Below are 22,683 nucleotides of genomic sequence, written 5' to 3'. Positions count from 1 at the left end.
TATTTTACTTGCGTACATTTTTGACATGTATGCAAACATTTAAAGGAAAGTATTAAATGATGATGATGATGATGATGTCCACACAGGTGGAGCCTGTGTGGGTGTTTTAAGCTTCCCCCTCCCAGCAACAGCTCCTCACAGCTCCCCAAAAGCCCCCTCATCCTCCCAAGGGTCTGGGGCACTCTGGAAAAGCACCACATGAGGTCCAGGGGGTTCTGCAAGAAGTAAAAATAATCTGCTACTACCATTCCTGTGCATGCACACATTTTATTTATTTATTTATTTAGTTATTACATTTTTATCCACCCTTCCTCTCTTTCTCCAAGGAGCATAGGGTGGTATACCTAGTTATCCTGTCTCCCATTTTATCCTCGCAATACCTCTGCGAGGTAGGTCAGGCTGGGAGATAAGGACTCGCCCAAGGTCACCCAGTGAGCTTCCTGGCACCAGTCTGGCATTGTAATCTCTAAACCACATGGATACAACAACACATTTTCACAACGGAAGAAGGCCAACCTGATGTAGCTCTTCTTTCCACATTGGAACTCTTACCTTGATACAAGAGATAATGCTATTTATGTTACTGCTAGTTTATTAACAAAGCAGTCCTATGATGGTAGGAATTCCATGGTAGAACTACCTGCACTTCCCAAGCCTTGCCAGCTTGCTGCAGCCAGGGTAGAAGGTGAGGGCAGGTGTTTGGGGTTTTGTTGTTGCAGGGTTGTTGTTGTTTTTTTACCTTTTTACTCTCTTTTTTTTTGGCATTCCTTTTTGGCTGCTCTCACCCCCCCCCCCCAAGATCATTTCACACACAGAGAGAGACATATACACACTGCTTGCAGAACACCACCAATGGGATATCTACACATGTGGAACTTTCCAAGCATGTACCAGTTGACCTCTGGCAGCATATGTGCCAACAGGCCTCCCTCTCTACTGACAGTGCAGCAGTGCCAATAGCCCCTCAGCTGGTCTGTGGCTGACTTCAGGATTGCACCCTAATACTTCCAGTTTTGTCATACTCATTTTGTAAATATTGTTTTTAAGCGTGTGTGACTAGTTCAGGAGCTAGAAGGAAAGATATGTACAGTTTCACCAAAGTTTCCACTGATTTCACTGGGAGAAACTTAAGCACATGCTTAACTCTTTGTTGCGATCGATAGAGCTTGAAAATGGTGTCTTCTGTTCATAAAATTATGTCTTTCCACTGTCAATTGTGTTAGTTGTCTGCAGTAGGGCTTTAACATCATGCTTGTGACTAAGAAACACATGGGTCTAATCCTACATTTTAATTGGGCAGATGGTTATAATTTGTTAATATGGTAGTGAATATAGAGTTGCTAAAATGCAATAGGTCAGTTATTTGGTAAGATGTTATGGGAGGGTGTGCATTTTTTTAAAACAACAACAACAACAACTTTAACTGATGGTTAAAACCTTCTTAGTCTTTGAAAATGATTTTTTGTTAACCATTCTTTCAAATGGTAAAATAGGTCTTTCAGAATAACCACATTCTATTTTACAGTCTAACATTTGTAGATCAAAAGCATCTTCAGAGATGCCATAGCCTCTTCTTGTTTTCTAGAAGAGGGTTAAAATGAAAGCCACCTTTCCTAATAACCCATTGATGGTATTGTGTATATTGGTGGATGGACAGAAGATAGATTGCTGGATCTGTTGGTAGATTTGCTAGATAGAATCATAGAATCATAGAATAGTAGGGCTGGAAGGGGCCTACAAGGCCATCGAGTCCAACCCCCTGCTCGGTGCAGGAATCCAAGTCAGAGCATCCCTGACAGATGGCTGTCCAGCCTCGTCTTGAATGCCTCCAGTGTGGGAGAGCCCACCACCTCCCTAGGGAATTGGTTCCATTGTCATATTGCTCTAACAGTTAGGACGTTTTTCCTGATGTTCAGCCGGAATCTGGCTTCCTGTAACTTGAGCCCATTATTCCGTGTCCTGCACTCTGGGAGGATCAAGAAGAGATCCTGGCCTTCTTCTCTGTGACAACCTTTCAAGTACTTGAAGAGTGCTATCATATCTCCCCTCAGTCTTCTCTTCTCAAGGCTGAACATGCCCAGTTCTTTCAGTCTTTCTTCATAGGGCTTTGTTTCCAGTCCTCTGATCATCTTTGTTGCCCTCCTCTGAACCCTCTCCAATTGGTCTGCATCCTTCTTAAAGTGTGGTGCCCAGAACTGGACACAGTACTCCAGATGAGGCCTAACCAGTGCTGAGTAGAGGGGAACTAGTACTTCCCGGGATTTGGAAGCTATGCTTCTATGAATGCAGCCCAAAATAGCATTTGCCTTTTTTGCAGATTTGCAGTGGATCAGCAATGGTTTCTGACTCTCTTCTAAAGGCTCCATGACTCTTTCTAAATAAGACTGTTAGAATCGCTGATTTGTAGTAAATCAGATGTAGATTTGTACCTACATAAGCAAGGTCTTCCCAGTGTACTGCTCAGTTGGTAATTGGCTCCACCCCCTGACCCATCATTTTGCACTTAATTCTACTCTCCCTGCAGCAACTATTTTGGACCTGGGTCTTATTGCTGGTCTTCAGGGTTCTGCTAAAAAAAGAAAGAAAAGTAGATTCTGTAAGCCTAAATTCTACCCACACCTGGTATATAGGATTTGTCTATCCCCACCACCACTGGCCCCCCATTTTTAAATTAGAGTTCTGCATTCAAGAAGAGGTTTGGCTAAATGGCCTAGACTGATACGTTGCAACTATATCATTTTATTGCTCAGACAACCCCACTGCCTTCCTTACAAACATATAACTTCCTCTCTCTTTCCTTCCATTGGCATGTATACAAAACATTAACATATCAACATACACATTTCATCAAAATATAATAGTTTGATTCTCTTTCATCTTAAAAAAGTGGCTTTTCATAGCACATTATAAACCACTGCAACCTATCTCATCATTTGAACCATAAATAAAATGTCACATCTCCAGCAAATCTGAAAGTGAGATGTGGATTAAGGCAGCAGCTGACTTACTTCCAGGGCCAATGGAGGTCAATCTTCCTCAGTATTCTGCAGGCATCTGTCCATTCCAACAACAATTAATATTCAGGCCATAATGCACACAGAGATGGTTGTAAAAGCACGATAACTGTTCTCGGCCTTCTGATGGAAGCCAGCCTCTCCAGACACCAGTGGTATGATATAGCTACGTACAGATATATCTCTTTTCTGGAAGGATATGATTAAACATAAAATCTTGTTTTAGGATTGGCTTGTGAGGTTTTCTTTACCCATCTCGTACTGGATTAACTGCCCCAAATATGAGCACTTACTCATCACCAAGAGGTTTGGGTGTTTAGGTCTTTTAATGTTGGAAACAAAATGATGGTCCTAAAAGGCAAACATTTCCCTAGATGGGTCCCCTTTTTTGGCATGATTTGTTACACCTAACCTCCATTTTAGATGTGTGTATATTTTGTTTGGGGTTTGAATATCTTTTTCTGTTTTCAGCTTTGGGAACATTTCAGACTGTAAGACTGTAGGCAATCTTGGGTAGGAGTATTTTGCTCAGCTCTAGTAACTTTTTATTGTTTCTGGCAAGGCTTATTATGTAGCACAACGGATGTAAGGAAATCCATCTCTCCGCTTAAAACATGATAAGTCTTTGTCACCTACAATGCAATTAATGCTAAAAATAGAAGAGTGCCTGTGATAAGGCTGTGACTTGGAGGGGATGCACCATCGTCCAAATAACAAAGACTTATCGGGAGGGCCGGAGGAGTTAGCCTCCACTGAGCTGTCAGTTTGCTGATTGCCATTTCTCTGCGAGTTTGATGAAATATTCATGTCTTTGCTCTGCTCTCTCCAAGCACTATTGATTTCTTGTATAAACGTTGCTATATTTAGTCTAGACAAATGGAATGTGGGTTGCTACAGAATAAATTGGATGAAAGGACTGGGATCTCGCTGTCCGCTTTTCTCTTGGTCTGGGACAATTATTTATAATCAAGGGTAGTTTTTGTAACTTAGGGGTGATTTTTTTTGCAATTTTGTGATTAGTCTTGGAACAAAAGCCAGGCATTGAGCAATATAATTCTGGCAGCGTAGAAAGCTGGGAAAAAGAACTGTGCCTTCAGATTCAAAATAGTTGTTTCGGAAAGCAAATGCTACTACTGATGATGATGATGGTATCAACAACAACAGTGTCTGATATCTGTTAGTTGAAAGAAAAACATGAGAGAAACAGCATCTTCCACCATTCATATTTTTTTTTCTTATGCCATAAATTTTCTTATTCCCAAGAGATTGGTCATAAGCTTAAAAATACATATGCAAGGATAAAAAAGAACCTTGCATTTACACTGCACATTTTTGTCTGAATACTCAGAACACTGATATTATGGCTGAATACATTATGTGATCCATCTTCCTTGTTTTGAACTAAGGGAGAAATAAAGTGAACAAAACATGGAAAGGGGGTTTGTCAGAAAAACAGTACTGGGATACTCTCCCAGTGTCCAGATGCACATACCTCTGATATATGCATCTGGACACAGAAACTAATCTGCAGGTTTGTTTTTAAAAACAGCTGTCTGGTATACTTGTGTGCTACTGCCCTCAACTGGTTGAAATGCAAATTGATCTGTTTTTAATCTTTTCAGCACAAATTATATGTAGAACTCTAACTCTATGGGCAAATCAGTCATCTAAATTCTTACATTTTCCAGCTGCACACCTCCCAGTAGTCCCTATTTATAAATTGGTCAGATCAAGCTTTCAAAAATTACAGGGCATTCTGAAGCTAAAATCTGTAAAATAATGGACATTGCGTATCTTCTGTGACATTGGTGCTGTTAAATTAAATTACACTCTGTGGAGCTGCTATGAACTGCAGCAGGGAAGCAGTCCTTCAAAGCAACTGGTGTTTGGCCATCCTAGTGGTTCAGCCGTAGTTGTTGGTGCTCCCAAACCTACAGCACAGGGGTGGGCAACCTGCGGCCCTGGGCCGGGTTTTAAAAGCCTGCTATTTGCAATCAGTTCAGATCTCTGGCAAGAGTAATCTGTCCTTCCCTAGCAGCCCGCTGGGCAGGAAAGAAGGAGAGAAAAGGGGGTAGCAGAAAAAGAAAGAGATAAGGGGTGACCTACCCACTTTTGTTTCTGGCCCTGCCCACCACTGGCTTTGGCCCTGTGCACTGCCAGCATGCAGCCCTTGACAGACTCCCTGTGAGGGAATGTGGCCCTCAACAGAAGAAAGGTTGCCCAATCCTGCTATAGCATTCCAAGAAGGCCCTGCTGTCAACCACACCTAAAGGTGCTTCCTCTAGAACATCCCCCACCCCAAATATCCTGTCTTCATAAGCATAGATGTCCGCATGTCTAAAATAGAAGGTGAAACCAAGAAAGATTTGCAGATCTGTTGCCCTCCTCTTTTTCAAGTTTTGCCAGCAGACTCTGGGCTGTTGGAAGGCCTGGAGGGAGGACATCTTGGTTTGGCAGGAATGTCAGAGGGAGGGCTGGTGGGAGGAAGAATGAGAGGAGGACATCAATATTTATGATATTTCTTTTGCTCAACATTTTGTTCCTGACCTTGGAAGCCATGCTGAAATTCTTCTGGCAACAAATCCTTTCTCTGCCACTGAAAATACATGTCAAGTTCTGAGGCCAAGAAATAATTTTGCTCTGAAAGTCTTCCCTTTACCTTGCAAATGCTGCCTTGTTCAAATCCCATTATTGCCTCTGCAGGCGCTGAAAAGTCTTACAGCAGCAATTACCAAACTGTGCGATGGGAGATAACTGCTACTATGGACATAGGAAGTTGACTTATATGGCATGAGACCATTGGTCCTAGTATAACATGTACTGACTGGCAGCAGCTCTGTAGGGTCTCAGCCATGGTTCTTTCCCAGCCCGACCTAGAGATGACAAGTACTGAACCTGGGACCCACCACATGCAAGAGATGTATTCTACCACTGAGCTAAATGTATAAAATTATGAAAGGTACCCAAGAACCCAATGGCTGTATCCACACAGAACGGTGTCCACTGTATCTATATTCTGGACTTGTCTTCTTCCAGTCAGTCTCTGCCCAGGGCAGGGAATTCTGCCATATCTCTGCAACTGATATGCTCAGATCATCCAATCGCTCCAGATGCAGAAATGCAGCAGAATGACCTCCGAGAAGGCTTCCTCCTGTATCTATGCATGAGTCCCTTAAAGGGGTGGGTGGACATTCATCTGATCACCTTGAAGCAGCCATCACAGGGCGGTCCTGTGGTAAAGTACATCTTTGCGATTACAGAAGGTCCTGTAATTTCTGCCATCTCCAGGTAAATGGTAAGAAAGACCTGCTGCCACTCAGGGTAGACAATACTGAGTTAGATGGTCTGACTTGGTATATATGCGTTATATAGTAACCTATGTTCGTATTTAAACTTTTGTGGATTGTTTGCTTCAAGTGGCTTTGCAAGTACTCACAGAGGCATCTCTATTCGCAGATACAACTGGCATTCAGAATATACTGAACATGAAGGTTCTGTTAAGCTGTTGGAGCTTGCTTATTAGCCCTTGAGAGACCTATCCTCACCATTAGCCATTGCCACATTCTGTGGCAGCAAATTCCATAAGGATGAGTTGTGTGAAGAAGTATGTTCTGTCCTCACTCTACTGTCCATCAGTTGATTGAATAGATTTTTGACTTGCCTGCAGGGCACGTTTCCCTTACACGGTGGTTTACAAAGAAAGGTTTTAAACACACACACAAAATAAATATAAACCAATAAATGCAACAAATTACAATATCAAAAACCATCACTTTAAAACTAGCTATAGCTAAAACGTTTTCTATGCACAGCACATTAATTCAAAATGCAAACTGGGATCAAAAGTTGTCATGTTTCTCTTTAAAACCTGCAGAGAGGAAACGAACTTTGGAAGGGAGTTCCAAAGTTGTGGGGCCACCACTGAAAGGGCCTTGTGCCTGGTATCTGCCAATCTTACAGCTGTTACTGGTGAGCTGGAGAGCAGGGGCCATAGTGGGTTTCCCCTAGTATTTAGGAAAAAGGAAGAAAAACTTTCTCCCCCTGCCTTTTTCTCCACACCATTTTTAATTTTACAAAATCCCACAATCTATTTCCCCTTTCTGTTTTTGTTCTTGTATACTAGTGGATGTGAAGTCAGAAGTTCCTGTGGGATTAGAACCTATCACACCATTAGACTTGCGAACAGATCTCAGGATGATGGTTCCCATGGTGGACCCAATGATACGTGAAAAGCAGCTACAGCAGGAGCTACTCCTGATTCAGCAGCAGCAGCAAATTCAGAAACAGCTCCTGATAGCAGAATTTCAGAAACAGCATGAGAACCTGACACGACAGCACCAAGCTCAAATCCAGGAGCACATAAAGGTAGCAAAACGTTTCTTCTCTCCCTAAAGAACATAGTAATAAGCTTAATGTTCAAAGACCAATCAAGTAGGGAAGGGGTAGACCCCTGGGAAGTCTTACAGCAGTTGAGTAATGGAGCTTGAATTATTACTTTTTGTACATGAGCACTGTATGTGTTGAAAGGTCATGTTAGTTTGTGTATGGATATTGCTTCGGTTGTCTTTTATAAAGAATGTTTGCAGACATACACAGTAGACAAAGTGATCTGAAATAACTGATCTCACAGCCTGCTTTTTGCAGCAAAACAGGATATTCTGAATCAGAATGTTCTGAAAACTTCCCAGCCAATTAAATAACACATTTAGAGCCATATTGATCTGCTTAAGAACTGTACAGTTTTCTTGTCTCTGTCCTGGGCATACAAATTGAATAAGCCAAATGTGCACAGAAGACCGATTTTCACACATGTGGCCCTATTTTGCACTTCTATTCAAAGTTTCAGCCAGATACGTAAAGGGATTAGCTCCCAAAATAAAAAGTGAGATCTTCAGAAGTTCTAAGTACCCCTTCTTTTGTGTAGGTGTCTAGTCAACAAAGAGATTCATTCAGCTGTGCTTAGCTCCCAAAATGTCTTCCATTATTATCTGCATAACTTTGGCAAGTATCTTCATGAAGGCTTGTCACCTCTGGATTGTCTGTACTCATTGAAATGGAACCAGTAAATGTGACATTCTTTTATGCTAGTTCCCGTAATGTAAACAAAAAATAAGTATGGGCTTTCACTTATGCATTGCAACCTACCCTGCTTCCCCTCAAAATGGACTTTTGATTTGTCTTTTATGCTTATGCCCTCAACAGTGCTTCAGAGGAATAGCTAGCTGGGTGTGAAAAATTGTTCTTTGGCTACTGTGTGAAAAGAGTATGTGCAAAAATGGCACAAAAATGGCACAAAAATATGCTCATGCAAAAATATGGTTGTTTGGGGACTAAGCCATTAGGAAAAGCCATATTTATTATATTATATCACAGCTTAAAACATTCTTTATTTTTAAGAAAGATCAGAACACTGGATTGGAAGAACAAAAATCTGAAAGCAAAGAAGAAAACTTTTTTTTGGCTCTAATCCTGCAAAATTTATTCACCATGAAGGTTGTAATTTTATATACTTGAGAGCAAGCCCCATTGAAATCAGTTAGACACTTCTGAGGAAACACAGATATGATCTGGCCATAAATCCTATTGAAACCAAGGGAACAAGTTAGCCATGGCTAATTTAACCCTCATCCATTCAATGGGACTAGTTCATGGCTAACTTGAGTTTGGAATAGGATCACTAACTAAGTGGAGTGGAGGCTTGTCATGGCCGCTTCTAACCTAAAAACTACACTTGCTCATGACTTTGTCTTCTTTGCAAGTTACAACAGGAACTCTTAGCCATAAAGCAACAACAAGAACTCCTTGAAAAAGAGCAGAAACTGGAGCAGCAGAGGCAAGAACAGGAATTGGAGAGGCATCGCAGAGAGCAGCTTCCTCCAATCAGAAGCAAAGAGAGAAGCCGAGAAAGTAAGATCTGCTCAACCAAGGTCCAGGTTGAAAGAGACCATCTAACTGCTATTGGCTTGCCAGCCACCACCTGCACCACCCACACCCTCTCCAATAATTAATTGTATATATAAAAACACAGCCTGGCAATGAAGTTCCATTCAGATTCATGAAACTATTCCATTAAAATTCAGAATCACCCCTAATAATTGCATTGCAAGTATGTGTGTACACATACATGCATACATTCACACACATGCATACACACATATATGCTAACACATACATATACCACACACACACACACACACTACTCTGTCCATAGTCACAGCTCTGCAGCTTGGTGTGTTAATTTTAACTAACATAGTCCTCTGTCCCTCTATCATGGTGTCTTTAAGGCAAATGAATTCAAAGAGAAGGACATTACTGGAATGTGATACTCACTAGGGGGAGGCAGATACATATAATTCCCCTCACAAATGGAATGGGAGTGAAAACCAAATAGTTTCAGTGCTTTAAAAATGTTATTTACAGGAGGTAACCAATTTTAACCATCAAATGCATTCATTATCCCCCTGGAATTTCTCATTGATAATAAAATGTGTGTTAACGTTCAGCAAAACTGAGAACTTTATGACATCCTCTTAAAGATGCTTTTAGCTAATAAGGGAAATGATATACATTTAGCAGTAGCATAATACCATGTTTTGAGTTTCAAAACAAGATTCTCTGGGACCTGTACTACTTCACTGATCACAATGACACACGTGTTTCAGAGTATGTCCCCGTAGTTTGTACTGTGCTTTTGAAAACTATCCACTGTGTGTATGTGTGATATGTATATACTGCTCAGATTCAGTATTTGACACGTGGCTATAACTGTTATTTCTCTCCAAATGAAAAGTAGGATGTTTAATGCATGCCTGTTGCTCATTAGTATAAAGAATGATGTTTTTGTGTTGAAAGAGAAAATGATGATAGCTGAGGCAGTTTTTGTGTTTACTAATAGTCTCTTCCACGATCAGAGCACTACCTTTTTAAAAAAAAATCCCACAACGTAGTTTATACTTACTTTGCACAATCTACCATGAACTAGTGGAACTGGAGTTGGCAAGAGCATGGCCAAAACTCCCATTTTCATTACATTGAAGCTGTATAACAAACTCTCTCATGAACTAAATTGTACCGTCTGTGGTTTTCTACCCGTACACTACGACAGTCATTTGAGGCCCTCCTCCATGTACTTCCTCTGAGGGAGGTTCAAAGGATGACAACAAAGGAGAGGGCCTTCTTCTTGGTGATGGGCCCCCTATTCTGGAACACTCTCTCTCCATTGAGGTCTGCCTGGCGCCAACATTGTTATCCTTTAAGCACCAGGTTAAGACTTTCCTCTATTCCCAGGGATTTGATAGAATAGGATTAGGTTTTAACTGGTCCTGGGATTTTTATTATTGAGTGTTTTGTATGTAATTTTTTTAATATTATATTTTATATTGTATTTTAAAGGTTTTAATCTTTTATAAACCACCCAGAGTGCTCTGGCTATTGGGCAACATAGAAATGTAATATATAATAAATAAATAATATACCACAGTAGCTAATTACTTTGCTACAGAATATAAATGATACATTCAATAGTTCAAGACATCAGAAGTATTTAAAAAAAACAGTAAAAAAAGCAGATAAAAGAAAAGAACAATAAACAAAAACAACAAAACAAATAAAATTCCAAGGATTAAGTATTAATTAAAAGGCCCGGTAGAACAAAATATAGTGTCTTCTGGAACTGGAAGGGATAACAAAATAGGTTCAAGTGGACCTTGCCGCGGAGCACATTTCACCATCTGGATTCAACCTGCCAAACACATACCCTCTCTCATTGCTACTCAAATTGAAACCAAACTGAAGCAAATGGGATCCACTAGTACAAGGCATTTCCCTACTGTGTCATCCTGCAGCAGTATAGATAGTCTTCTAGGGGCCAAACTAGATGTGCCTGTTAAATGCCTGTTTACATTTAACATGCAAATGTTAAAAGTGCATCACATGTTAGAGTGTGATAATTAAGGGGATCAGAATAGACATGGAGCAGAATTTTACCCTTTCTTCCCTTCTGTAGTCCTGAGTAAATTTCCTCCCCTTAAACTAGTATTTCTGTAAGGAGGAAATTCCCCATTAGTTGTCAACTTACTAAGAAGCTTACTTCAAAGTAAACATGCATAAGATTGTACTGTAAGCCATAAAACATCTCAGGAAGGTGAAGAGCATTGCAAAAATACATTTCAGTGTGCTTTATCTTGATTTACTGTAAAGACTGACTTTAGTAAAATCAAATAATGTTTTATACAATTTCCTACTACTGCTTTCCACTACCCTTCATTCCATTTGTGGTCCTCCGGATCCAAGTCATAGCAATAGCTCATATTGGTTTGAGGATACCTTTGGTTCAAGCTCAAAAGATGGAAGTTCATGGAGAGTGTGACTCTCATTTTCACATTTTGTCTAGCAAAACTGATGGGTATGGTTTTTTTTTTTTATGAATTCATAGTACTCTGTAGGATTGGAAACATGTAAAAACTCCTATATGTTTTAGGAGCAGTGGCCAGTACAGAGGTCAAGCAGAAGCTTCAAGAGTTCCTATTAAGTAAATCAGCAACAAAGGACTCTCCAGCCAATGGGAAGAATCATTCCATTAGCCGGCACCCCAAACTCTGGTACACGTATGTTCAGTCTTCTGCTATCTTAAGCCCTCATCATGTCATTTCATGTGTGTCAATATATGTTCTTTCTGTAACAGATGTACAGGACAGAGTTTAACCTAAATTGCCACATATAGGCCACGTTCACAAGTCACTTAAATTATTATGTGAATGAGCAGCATACCTGTTTGCTCCCCCTTTGCTTTGCTGCATTTGGTTCTTCTCCCATTGGAGTAAAACTGTGTGCAGTAAAGCTGCTTCACTGCCCCATACCCTCTCCCACTGGGAAGGGACGCAAGGCAGGTGATGCTTTAGGTCCCCTATGAGCACATTGGGAGGATGAACTTCCTAGCACGTCTGCTGAGAACCGGCTTCACCTGTCCCATACCTTCTCCCATTGAGAAGAGGCCACGGGACAGGAGAAACATCCATAGGGCATCCACACAGGGTAGGCTTGGGGAAGGTGCTACACAGGTAAGTTGCCCACCTGCCTGCATCCCCCACTGTTATCTCCAATCTGTGATCGGAGCACAGAGGAATCTCCACTATTATCTCTGATCACAGATTGGGGATAACAGCAGGGATTCCTGCAGGGGATGGGACAGGAGGCAAAGCCCAATCCCCTGTAGGAATCCAGGAGGGTTCTGCGGGTGGATTGACAAGCTCTGTGGGCTGGATTAGGTCCATGGGCCAGAGGTTAACTTCCCCTGGATTAGAAAATAAAGAAATTGTTAACCCAATGGCAAAGCCTGTCTGTACTATCAAAGAACATATCCTGTGTAACGTTTATGAGTTCCCCTGAGAAAACTTTCTTAAAGTCCTGAATGTTCCATAACTTACTGTAAAAACAGACCTGTTGTATTGCCCTTAGGTTTCTGCACATTTAGAAGGCTCAAGCCATAAATATAGGAAGAAGCAAGAAACAAAAGTGAACAAAATTTTCACTTGGTTTTTTTCTGTTGAAACTGTAAATATAGTCAAAACATATGTATAATACAGGTGCATAGTTCCTGTCACTGAAGTGACCACTGTATCTTCTTTAGGGCTGCCCACCATACCTCACTGGATCAGAGTTCTCCACCCCTTAGTGGGACGTCTCCTTCCTACAAATATACGTTACCAGGAGCACAAGATGCCAAGGATGATTTCCCACTCCGCAAAACTGGTGAGTGCGATAAGATTACTATAAATGCCAACTCAATTCTGCCTCAGTTCCTTTTTAACCAAACTGGACTTTAATTTGGTCTTAGTATATAATGGGCTCCTTCAGATGTATTCCTAACCCATGGTTTTGCACAGGTGTGGGCAACATGAAGACTACATATGCCCCCCCCCCCCCGTTTTTGCAGCCCACGCTACCAAATTGTGTTCAAGTTAAATTTGGCCTTTCTAAGGCTCCGTACTGGTTCGCCGCCAAATTTTGGTAGCAAACCTCCCCCCCTTTGTTTTGCTAATCTGCCAAATTTTGTGCTTTTTTGGCAGCAGGAGTGTGGCCTGCGGGTTGTCAGGGGAGTGAAAAGTGGTCCCTGGACTCCCTGAAGTTTCCCACCTCTGGTTTAAAATGGCAAGAATGAACCTAGCCTTTCCTTGGGCATGTATGCTCCCTGCCTACCCTTGCATTATTCACTTCCATTTTAGATTATCATAGCATGTCTTGTTGTCTGAACTCTGACAAACTGCAGTTAATCTTAAACAAGTGGAAATAAGTCAACTTCAACCCATAGTTTATGAAGCTGGATTTTTTTCCACTAACCACAGTTACGATTAGTAATGGTTTAGAGTGCAGAAAACATGTTAAACTGTCATTCAACTAAAACAGAAATGGGAGCTTCCGATCTCTTCTTTGGAGCCATGCCAGAGGAGGAGAGGGGAAGGGAGGCACATGGACATGGGAGAAACTGAGCTAATTTTTGTATTGCTAAACCATGGTTTAACATTATGTCCAAATGCCATGTTGTCCGAAACCGGTGTGCAGCATAGGTGTAGTACATTTTCACCTACCCTACAACGCCTGCTGCAAGCCATAGGTTGTAGGGTGGGTGAAAATGCACTACGCCCATGCCACATGCCAGGTTCAGACAACACAGCAACCTGCAGCGCAAGTAATTAGGGTAATCCCGGTCATGCAACCAGCACATGCAGGGGTGGGGAAGACAGTCTATGCTGTATTGTTTCCCCTGCTGATTGTCCAAACCTGGTCTCAGAGTAGATGCTCAAAGGCAGTTGCTGATTGTGTTTTAAATGTGATGAGGAGACTAGGATGAAACAGAACCTCCTTGTTTGACACCTTTTTTGGTTTCCTGTGGGGCAAAAATGGTGGTTGTGCAATGGACAAACTAGTATTTTGGTATAGCTATTTGATTCAGTAGCAGAATGTTCTTCCTCCAAACAAAATGTAGAAACAAAGTCAGGTTTCTGCTTGCCTTCCTCCATCCAATTATGGAGTTCCCAGGAGGCAGTGTGAAAACAGGCATGCATAAACTATTATACCAGCAGATTATAACCCCTGAAAAATTCCTAGTTAAAAAGAAGAACCTTTTGGGACATTCTCCAAAATTGTTTGTAATTGGTGATCCAAGAACAATTCAAGCTATGGTGAGTCTGCCCATCTTTATAAATAGCATCCACATGTGTGTGTTCTTTAATATGAAAATAGCCTTGTTGTCACTCAAATGGTTACTTTAGGCATGCCCAAGGGTTTGGGTATACCCAATGCATTTTTTTCTGTTTAAAAATTTTAAATGCCAGACCCAAATTGCTTTTTTAAAAAATCCCTCAGTTTCAAACATAGCTTGCTATGTGGCATGGGAGGCTGTTCTTTGAGAAATATATGTGGCATGCGCCATATTCTTTGAATCTCACCCAGTAGTTCTTTCATATCTGAGCTTGCATTGATGCTCAACACATGAGATTTACAGGATTGGGATTCTGTGTTCAGCACTTGGGTCTACATGTGCATATTCATTCATTCTGCATATAGGCACATGGCAAAAACATTTTTATTTATCCTAGCATTTTGACAGATTTTAACTTTGGACAAGTTTTAGTCTGTTTGAAATGTCTATGTTCTGTGTTTATACTTTGTTTTAATATGTGATTTTATCAATTTTATGCTGTACATTGCTTAAAATTTAATATGAGGAAGGATAGTATATAAATGTCTTAAATAAATAAATTTCCCAACATTACTCAAGCCTAAACAAGTGGTCATTGACTGCTTACCAGCTCTGATCAGCTGACTGTGGAGCTGAGGGGATGAATCCAGGACCCCTAGCTCAGGGAGAAAGGAAAGGGAGGAGCTTGATGCAGACTCTTCCAACATAGATGTATGTACAGTATATTGGTAAGCCTGTGCTTCAGCAAACAGCAAGATTGGAACCTGTTTAATTGCTGGAAGTTGAAACCGTTGTCGAACTTACAGGGCATATAAGCAAGTGTGGTCGGGGAGAGACTAGCTTCTTTATTACATAATTATATAGCTACAATCAGAACGAGAGTGTTGCTTCCCATCCCTCACTCTGTAAGATTTCTTTGAGGATACTTTATTTAATACATTTATTAAATGCGCCATAAAATAAATTGTTTTAGGCATTTTAAAATACAATACTTTAGTGACAGGTAGACAAAAAAGTTTGTCACAACTGAAAAATCCTGCTTCCTCCCTCCAACACTTGGGAGTGTGCAAAATGCAAGCAGGCAGACATCCATGAAAGCTGGGTTTATCTGAACCAGACTTGTGCCCACAGCTGACACATGGAGGGAGCAATCCCATGCTGATTGGTGGTTGCCTCTGGGCCCAGGGGCGACCGCCTATCCAGTGCAGGAGGAGCGGCGAGGAGCCACTCTCCTCCCCACTTCTGCTCTGCTTTTGTGGCTAGACAGCTGATTTCATCTGTTTAGCCGCAGGACCTTGGAGCGCGGGAAGAGGCAGCCAGACGACACAAAGGATGTGTCGTACCGGCACTTCCCACCTCCCTGCTCCCAAGAACGCCCCATTTTCCCCACTCCATGTGGGGCTGATCCATGCTGCCTATGAGGCGGCACAGGAGGGAGTGGAGGTTGGTTCCCCGGGAACCAACCTATCCTATGGCTGTCTAGCCACTGAGTAGCAGCCATAGGATTGTGCCCTAAAAATGTGATTTAATACTAGTAAGCATGGAACTACAAATAGACCTAAGCATGTGAGCATAAATAAAATAAATATAAAACAGAAGTTAATATTATGGGTTGAATCCTACACCGTCACTCCCAGAGGGGTGGCATTCCCTCCCCACATAGCCCCCTATGTGCCCTCAAAATCTGCTCGTCATACCAGTGAACTTCCATTAGCACAACTTTAGATTTAACCTTATATATTTAGGGGTAAAGCCTCCCCTCAATACTATTTTTCATTATCTTTTCGCATGCCCCAATATGGTAAGGATTTAAAATGCAAAACAATAGATATATAATTTGCTCTCTGAATTATATTACAGTTTAGAAATTTAGGTTTTCACCTCCTCTGTTTAATGTCTAAAAAACATTGTCGATATTTATGGGGTGTAAAATTGTTGATTGGTAAAGCCAAACATTTTCAGACATTTTAACAGTATTGTTCTGGTGCAGCTGCTAATACTATTACATCTCTGTGGGGGTTTCAAAATATTTCTTAATTCAGTTCTCATTGTCTGTATAACAGGGCTTCAATATAATTAAAGCCAGATGTTTTCTATATATTATTCCAAATATTTGGGCACGCCACACGTCAGTTATGGAGAGAATGCACAACTATGAGGCGCTTTTAAAAATACAACATATTATATGAATGAATAATGGACTGATCTCATTTTGGTCACTGCTGTTCTTCTGTTTATATGGCAGGCTTTCAAAACAGAAGAATGGGCAGAGAATCAATATAATGGGCCACATGTTAGGAAAAGACCCTCTTTTTGATGATAATGCTAAGTTTGTTCACATATTGCATATATCCTGTTTATATAACAGGCCTTGGGCTCCTAATTGGAGGGTGCCTAATTTCAGCCCTCAGCAACATACTTACAAAGCTTCTAATGATTGCTCAACAGTTTTAGACAAAAAAGCAACAGGAACCAGAATGGCACAAGTGAAATGACCCTAAACTGATCAGGATGGCCACTGGGCCATCCCTTAGGCAAAAGGGACATTCTGGAGCCTATGACATCCTCTGGGGACCATTCCAGACAAAGCTGTCCCATGAAACGTTCATGTGTATAGACAGGTTCCTTGCCGGCAAATGTTTGACCTTTGTCACAAGGAGTGGACTTTCCCCCTCCTCCCCTCTTTCTTGGACTATTAATGGTCAGTGTCTCTAGTTTCTGGCTCTCAGCAGGTTTTGTGATTGTACGCTTTGAATTCATACACTTTTCAGCCAAGCAATATGACATTTTAATTTAATTTTGCTGCTGCTGCTTCATAGGCATTAGTTTTCATTTTGTCCATAGGGTTCAGAGGAAATAGGGAATTGCTCTTCCCCTATTGCTCAAGCTCAGTTGTATGTTAATATTTATTCAGCATTAACATACAACTGTCAAATGACATAGCTATAAATTCACAGCAGTATATTTGGGTTGAGAATGTCAATTATTTAAAAAGGCTGGTTAAGGGTTTCCTCCAGTTGCTGTCTACAGTTGAATTCATACATTCGTAATACAAATTGTAACTGAAGAGGCAGGGTGGGATTTGTTATTTTTATTGCTTGGGCAGTATATTTATTTATATGCCACCCATTAGCCAAAACTCTCTAGGCAGTTCACAAAACAACAAACTTAAAGCATAAAATACAATACCATAGTAAAACATAATATAAAATCTATACGTTTAAAACAGAACAAAACCAAAAAATACGTTTAAAAACAAACAAACAAAAAAAAAAACTGAAGAGCTACAAAGCCTGGGAAAATAAAAATCTCTTCACCTTGTGCCCAAAACACAATAATGTAGGTGTCAGGTGAGCCTCTCTGGGGAGGGCATTCCACAATTGGGATGTGACTGCTGAAAAGGCCCTTTCCTTAGCAGCCACCTACCTCACCTCATTTGGCAGGGTGACCTGGAGAAAGGTCTCTGAGGATGATCTTAGGGTCCAGACAGGTATGTATGGAAGGAGACAATCCTTCAGGAAACCTGGCCCCAAGCCATTTAGGTTTTTTTAGGTTAATACCAGCCCTTTGAATTGGGCCTGGGAACGGACTGTTAGCCAGGGCAGAACATAATACACTGGTGTAATCTGATCAATTGGCTGCTCCCCATTAACAATCTTGCTTCCCTATTTTGGACCAGCTGAAGTTTCTGGACCATTTTCAAAAGCTGCCCCATGTATAGGTTAGCCTAAATATGAGCTTATATAATCACAAACAGAATTTTTACTGTCTGAATGAGAGGGGGTCAGGTCAGGGAGGCATGTTTCAGAACGCATCCATAGCACAGGTTGAACTGCTTCCCTTTGGCCTGGATGGATTCTGCAAATTCAAGAGAGGCAGATTGAAGGCACTATAACCCTCTGAATATGGCTTTGAGGCTAGGGAAGGAGGCAAGACTGTTTTAGGGATGCAACTACATGAGACTGAAGGGAGGAATCACATGGACAAACCTGAGTGTTAGAGTCCAAACCCCCAAGAAATATGATGCCACATTTCTCATGTTGGCTGTTCTTCTGAAGATTAAATTTACTTAGGGTACAATCCTATGCATGTTTAGACATTAAAAAGTCCTACAACTCCAGCATTCGCCAGCCATGGTGAATCACAATTGACCCTCAAACTCAACGTTAAATCACAATTGACCCTCAAACTCAACTGTATGAATGGAGCATGTTGCTTTGGGTTCTATTCTGCTCACATGCCTTAAAACATCAGATTGGTTTATCATAATTACATAGCAAACGTTAATTTTCCTTGTGGCGGGCAGTATTCCCATTTTATAAAAAGAGAGTGCTACGCATAATATAGGACCAAAGTGCAACTTGAGATGGCTGGAACTGTGGAAGTCATAACTAGAAGGCATTTTTTGAAAATGCTGAGCCTTGATTTTCAATTTCTTGCTGGAGAAATATTACAGAACTGAGAATCAGATTTATATATCCACCTTAGCATCCTTCTTCCCAGGTAGTTGTTGTTGTTGTTGTTCAGTCGTTAAGTCATGTCCAACTCTTCGTGACCCCATGGACCATAGCACGCCAAGCCTTCCTGTCCTGCGCTCTCTCCTGGAGTGTGCTCAACTTCATATTCATTGCATTGGTGATGCTATCTAGCCATCTCATGCTCTGCCGTCCCCTTCTCCTTTTGTCTTCAGTCTTTCCCAGCATCAGGGTCTTTTCCAGGGAGTTTTCTCTTCGCATTCGGTGGCCAAAATATTTCAGTTTCAGCTTCAGTATCTGTCTTTCCAATGAGCAGTCAGGGTTGATTTCCTTTAGGATGGACTGATTTGACCTCTTTGCAGTCCAGGGGACTCGTAAGAGTCTTCTCCAGCACCACAGTTCGAAAGCATCGATTCCTCGGCGCTCAGCCTTCTTTATAGTCCAGCTCTCACAGCCATACATTACTACTGGGAAAACCATAGCTTTGATTAGACGGACCTTTGTCTGCAAGGTGATGTCTCTGCTTCTTACTATGCTGTCTAGGTGTGCCATAGCTTTCCTCCCAAGGAGCAAGCGTCTTTTAATTTCATGGCTACAGTCACCGTCTGCAGTGATCTTGGAGCCCAAGAAAATAAAATCTGTCACTGCTTCCATTTCTTCCCCTTCTATATGCCAGTAAGTGATGGGGCCAGATTAGGGATGTACGAAAGTCCCTTACCTTTTACGAAAATTGATTCGCGGTGGGGGGGAGGCGCCCCGTCCCTGCCCCCCGAAATTCTGGCGGGGGGGGGAGGCGCCCCGTCCCTCCTGCCACGAATCTTGTCCTACAGGGACTGCAAATGGCGGCGGCCGTAGCCGCCGCCGTTTGCGTCCCTGCAGTCAGCCGTGATAGGCTACGTAAATGTTTAAGTTGCCTATCACGGCTGAGTTCAAAAAAAACCACACATTTGCAAATGGCGGCGCCCATGGGCGCCGCCATTTGCGTTCCTTATTTTGGCATGTCTAGTCTACGTAAACATTTACGTAGACTACGGCAAAAATAAGGGGAATGCAAATAGCGTAGTGTCTGTGCTATTTGCGTTCCCCTTATTTTTGCCGTAGTCTACGTAAACGTTTACGTAGCCTAGACGTGCCAAAATAAGGAACGCAAATGGCGGCGCCTATGGTCGCCACCATTTATGTACGCACGGTTTTTTGTTTTTGTTTTAACTCAGCCGCGATAGGCTACATAAACATTTACGCAGCCTATCACGTTTTTGTTGTTTTTGTTTTTAACTTGGAAATGGCGGCGGCAGCTGGTCAGAAGACCGGCCACCGCCGCCGGAGCCGCCGCCACCAGGGACATTCACAAAAGGTAAGGACCATCCTGGGAGGGGGCGGGGGGGGCAGACCGTTTCACCACCGATTTCGGGGGGAATTCGGCCTCCCCGAGATTTGTGGCGAAATTCTCTGACATCCCTAGGCCAGATGCCATGATTTCATTTTTTTTTATGTTGAGTTTCAAACCAGCTTTTGCCCTCTCCACTTTCACCCTCAACAAGAGGCTCTTTAGATCCTCTTTGCTTTCTGCCATTAGGGTGGTATCGTCTGTGTATCTGAGGTTGTTGATAATTTTCCCGGAAATCTTAATTCCGACCTGTGATTCATCCAACCTGGCATTTCTCGTGATGTACTCTGCATATAAGTTAAATAAGCAGGACAACAATATACAGCCATGTCGTAATCCTTTCCCAATTTTAAACCAATCGGTTGTTCCACATCCGGTTCTTACTGTTGCTTCTTGACCCTCCTACAGGTTTCTCAGGAGACAGGTAAGGTGGCCAGGTACTCCCATCTCTTCAAGAATTTGCCACAGTTTGTTGTGATCCACACAATCAAAGGCTTTAGCGTAGTCAATGAAGCAGAAATAGACATTTTTCTGGAATTCTCTTGCTTTCTCCGTGATCCCGCGAATGTTGGCGATTTGATCTCTAGTTCCTCTGCCTCTTCGAAACCCACCTTGCACTTCCGGTAGTTCTCAGTTCACATACTGCTGAAGCCTAGTTTGTAGGATTTTGAGCAAAACCTTGCTGGCATGTGAAATGAGCGCAATTGTACGGTAGTTTGAACACTCTTTGGCATTGCCCTTCTTTGGAATTGGAATGTAAACTGACCTTTTCCAGTCTTGTGGCTATTGTTGAGTGTTCCAAATTTGTTGGCATATTGAGTGCAGCACTTTAACAGCATCATCTTTTAGGATTTTAAATAGCTCAGCTGGAATACTGTCATCTCCGCTAGCTTTGTTGCTAGTAATGCTTCCTAAGGCCCACTTGACTTCACTCTCGAGGATGTCCGGCTCAAGTTCAGTGACCGCACTATCATGGCTATCAGGGACATTCAGATCTGTCCTGTATAGTTCTTCTGTGTATTCTTTCCACCTCTTCTTAATCTCAGCTGCTTCTGTTAGGTCCCTGCCTTCTTTGTCCTTTATCATGCCCGTCTTTGCACAAAACGTTCCCTTGAGATCTCCGATTTTCTTGAAGAGATCTCTAGTCTTTTCCATTCTATTGTTTTCCTCTCTTTCTTTGCATTGTCGTGCATTAAAAACTTGGTTGTTCAGGCAGGCATTTGGGGTGGGTTAGGGTGTTGTAGAAAATGTTTTTATTGTAGAATTTTATTGTGTTAAACTGTTTTATTGTACGCTGTACATCGTCCAGAGTGGCTGGGTGACCAGCCAGATGGGTGATTAATAAATTTAATAATAAATAAATAATAAATAAATAAAAATAAATGCACTTCCCTTCTTTCCTCAGCTACTTGTAATGCCTCATCAGACAGCCACTTTGCTTTCAAAAGCAAACAACATTTCCTGAACAATGTTACGGACCTCCGTCCATAGTTCCTCAGGCACTCTGTCTATCAGGTCTAATCCCTTAAATCTATTCCTCACCTCCACTGTATATTCATCAGGGATATGATTTAGGTCATACCTGAATGGTTTAGTGGTTTTCCCTACGTTCTTCAATTTAAGCCGAAATTTTGCAACAAGAAGCTCATGATCTGAGCTACAGTCAGCTCCAGGTCTTGTTTTTACTGAATGTATAGAGCTTCTCCATCTTTGGCTGCAAAGTATATAATCAATCTGATTTCGATATTGACCATCTATCTGGTGATGTCCATGTGTAGAGTCACCTCTTGTGCTGTTGGAAAAGGGTGTTTGCTATGATCAGCATGTTCTCTTGGCAAAACTCTATTAGCCTTTGTCCTGCTTCATTTTGTACACCAAGGCCATGCTTGCCTGTTATCCCAGTGATTTCTTGACTTCCTACTTTAGCATTCCAATCCCCTGTGATGAAAAGGACATCTTTTTTTGGTGTTAGTTCTAGAAGGTGTTGTAGGTCTTCATAGAACCGATCAACCTCAGCTTCTTCGGCCCCAGTGGTTGGGGCATAGACTTGAATTTACTGTGATGTTGAATGGTTTGCCTTGGATTGATACTGAGATCATTCTATTGTTTTTGAGATTGTACCCCAGTACTGCTTTTCCCACCCTTTTGTTGACTATGAGTGCTACTCCATTTCTTCTAAGGGATTCTTGCCCACAGTAGTAGATATAGTGGTCACCTGAATTAAATTTGCCCATGCCTGTCCATTTTAGTTCGCTGATTCCCAAGATGTCGATGTTCAATCTTGCTATCTCATGTTTGACCACCTCCAGCTTACCTTGATTCACTGATCTTACATTCCAGGTTCCTAAACAATATTGTTCTTTACAGCATCGGACTTTCTTTTCACCACCAGACACATCCACAGCTGAATGTCCTTTCGGCTTTGGCCCAGCCACTTCACTCTTTCTGGCACTACTTGGAAATCTCTCTGCTCTTCCCCAGTAGTATATTGGACACCTTCCGACCTGAGGGGCTCATCTTCCGGCGTCATATCTTTTAGCCTTGTGATACGTTCCATGGGGTTTACTTGGGAAGAATCCTGGAGTGGGTTGCCATTTCCTTCTCCAG

At 41.8% G+C, this 22,683-nt stretch overlaps 1 protein-coding gene across 12 annotated transcripts in view; it reads left to right on the top strand.

Annotated features, from left to right (window-relative positions):
* Positions 1-22,683, top strand: part of LOC146344933 (histone deacetylase 9-like) — a 398,626-nt gene that overhangs the window by 318,107 nt on the left and 57,836 nt on the right. For 5 of the 12 annotated variants that reach the window (XR_014792360.1, XR_014792359.1, XM_084858632.1 and 2 more), the window contains exons 5-8: positions 7,138-7,379; positions 8,774-8,921; positions 11,494-11,620; positions 12,643-12,764. Coding sequence is in view for 10 of the 12 variants with exons in the window: in XM_084858632.1 (XP_084714758.1) it covers positions 7,138-7,379; positions 8,774-8,921; positions 11,494-11,620; positions 12,643-12,764 (639 nt within the window). In the remaining 2 variants the exon portion in view is untranslated. The remainder of the gene's footprint in view (positions 1-7,137; positions 7,380-8,773; positions 8,922-11,493; positions 11,621-12,642; positions 12,765-22,683) is intronic. The other 7 variants (XM_084858628.1, XM_084858629.1, XM_084858627.1 and 4 more) reach the window with 3 other exon arrangements.

This window comes from Heloderma suspectum, chromosome 5, assembly GCF_057233095.1.
Source record: "Heloderma suspectum isolate Gila_16-S chromosome 5, 16-S_ref, whole genome shotgun sequence".
Classification (NCBI taxonomy): domain Eukaryota; kingdom Metazoa; phylum Chordata; class Lepidosauria; order Squamata; family Helodermatidae; genus Heloderma; species Heloderma suspectum.
The sequence above is the reverse complement of the archived record's forward strand: the minus strand, read 5'-3'. Positions and strand labels throughout refer to the sequence as shown.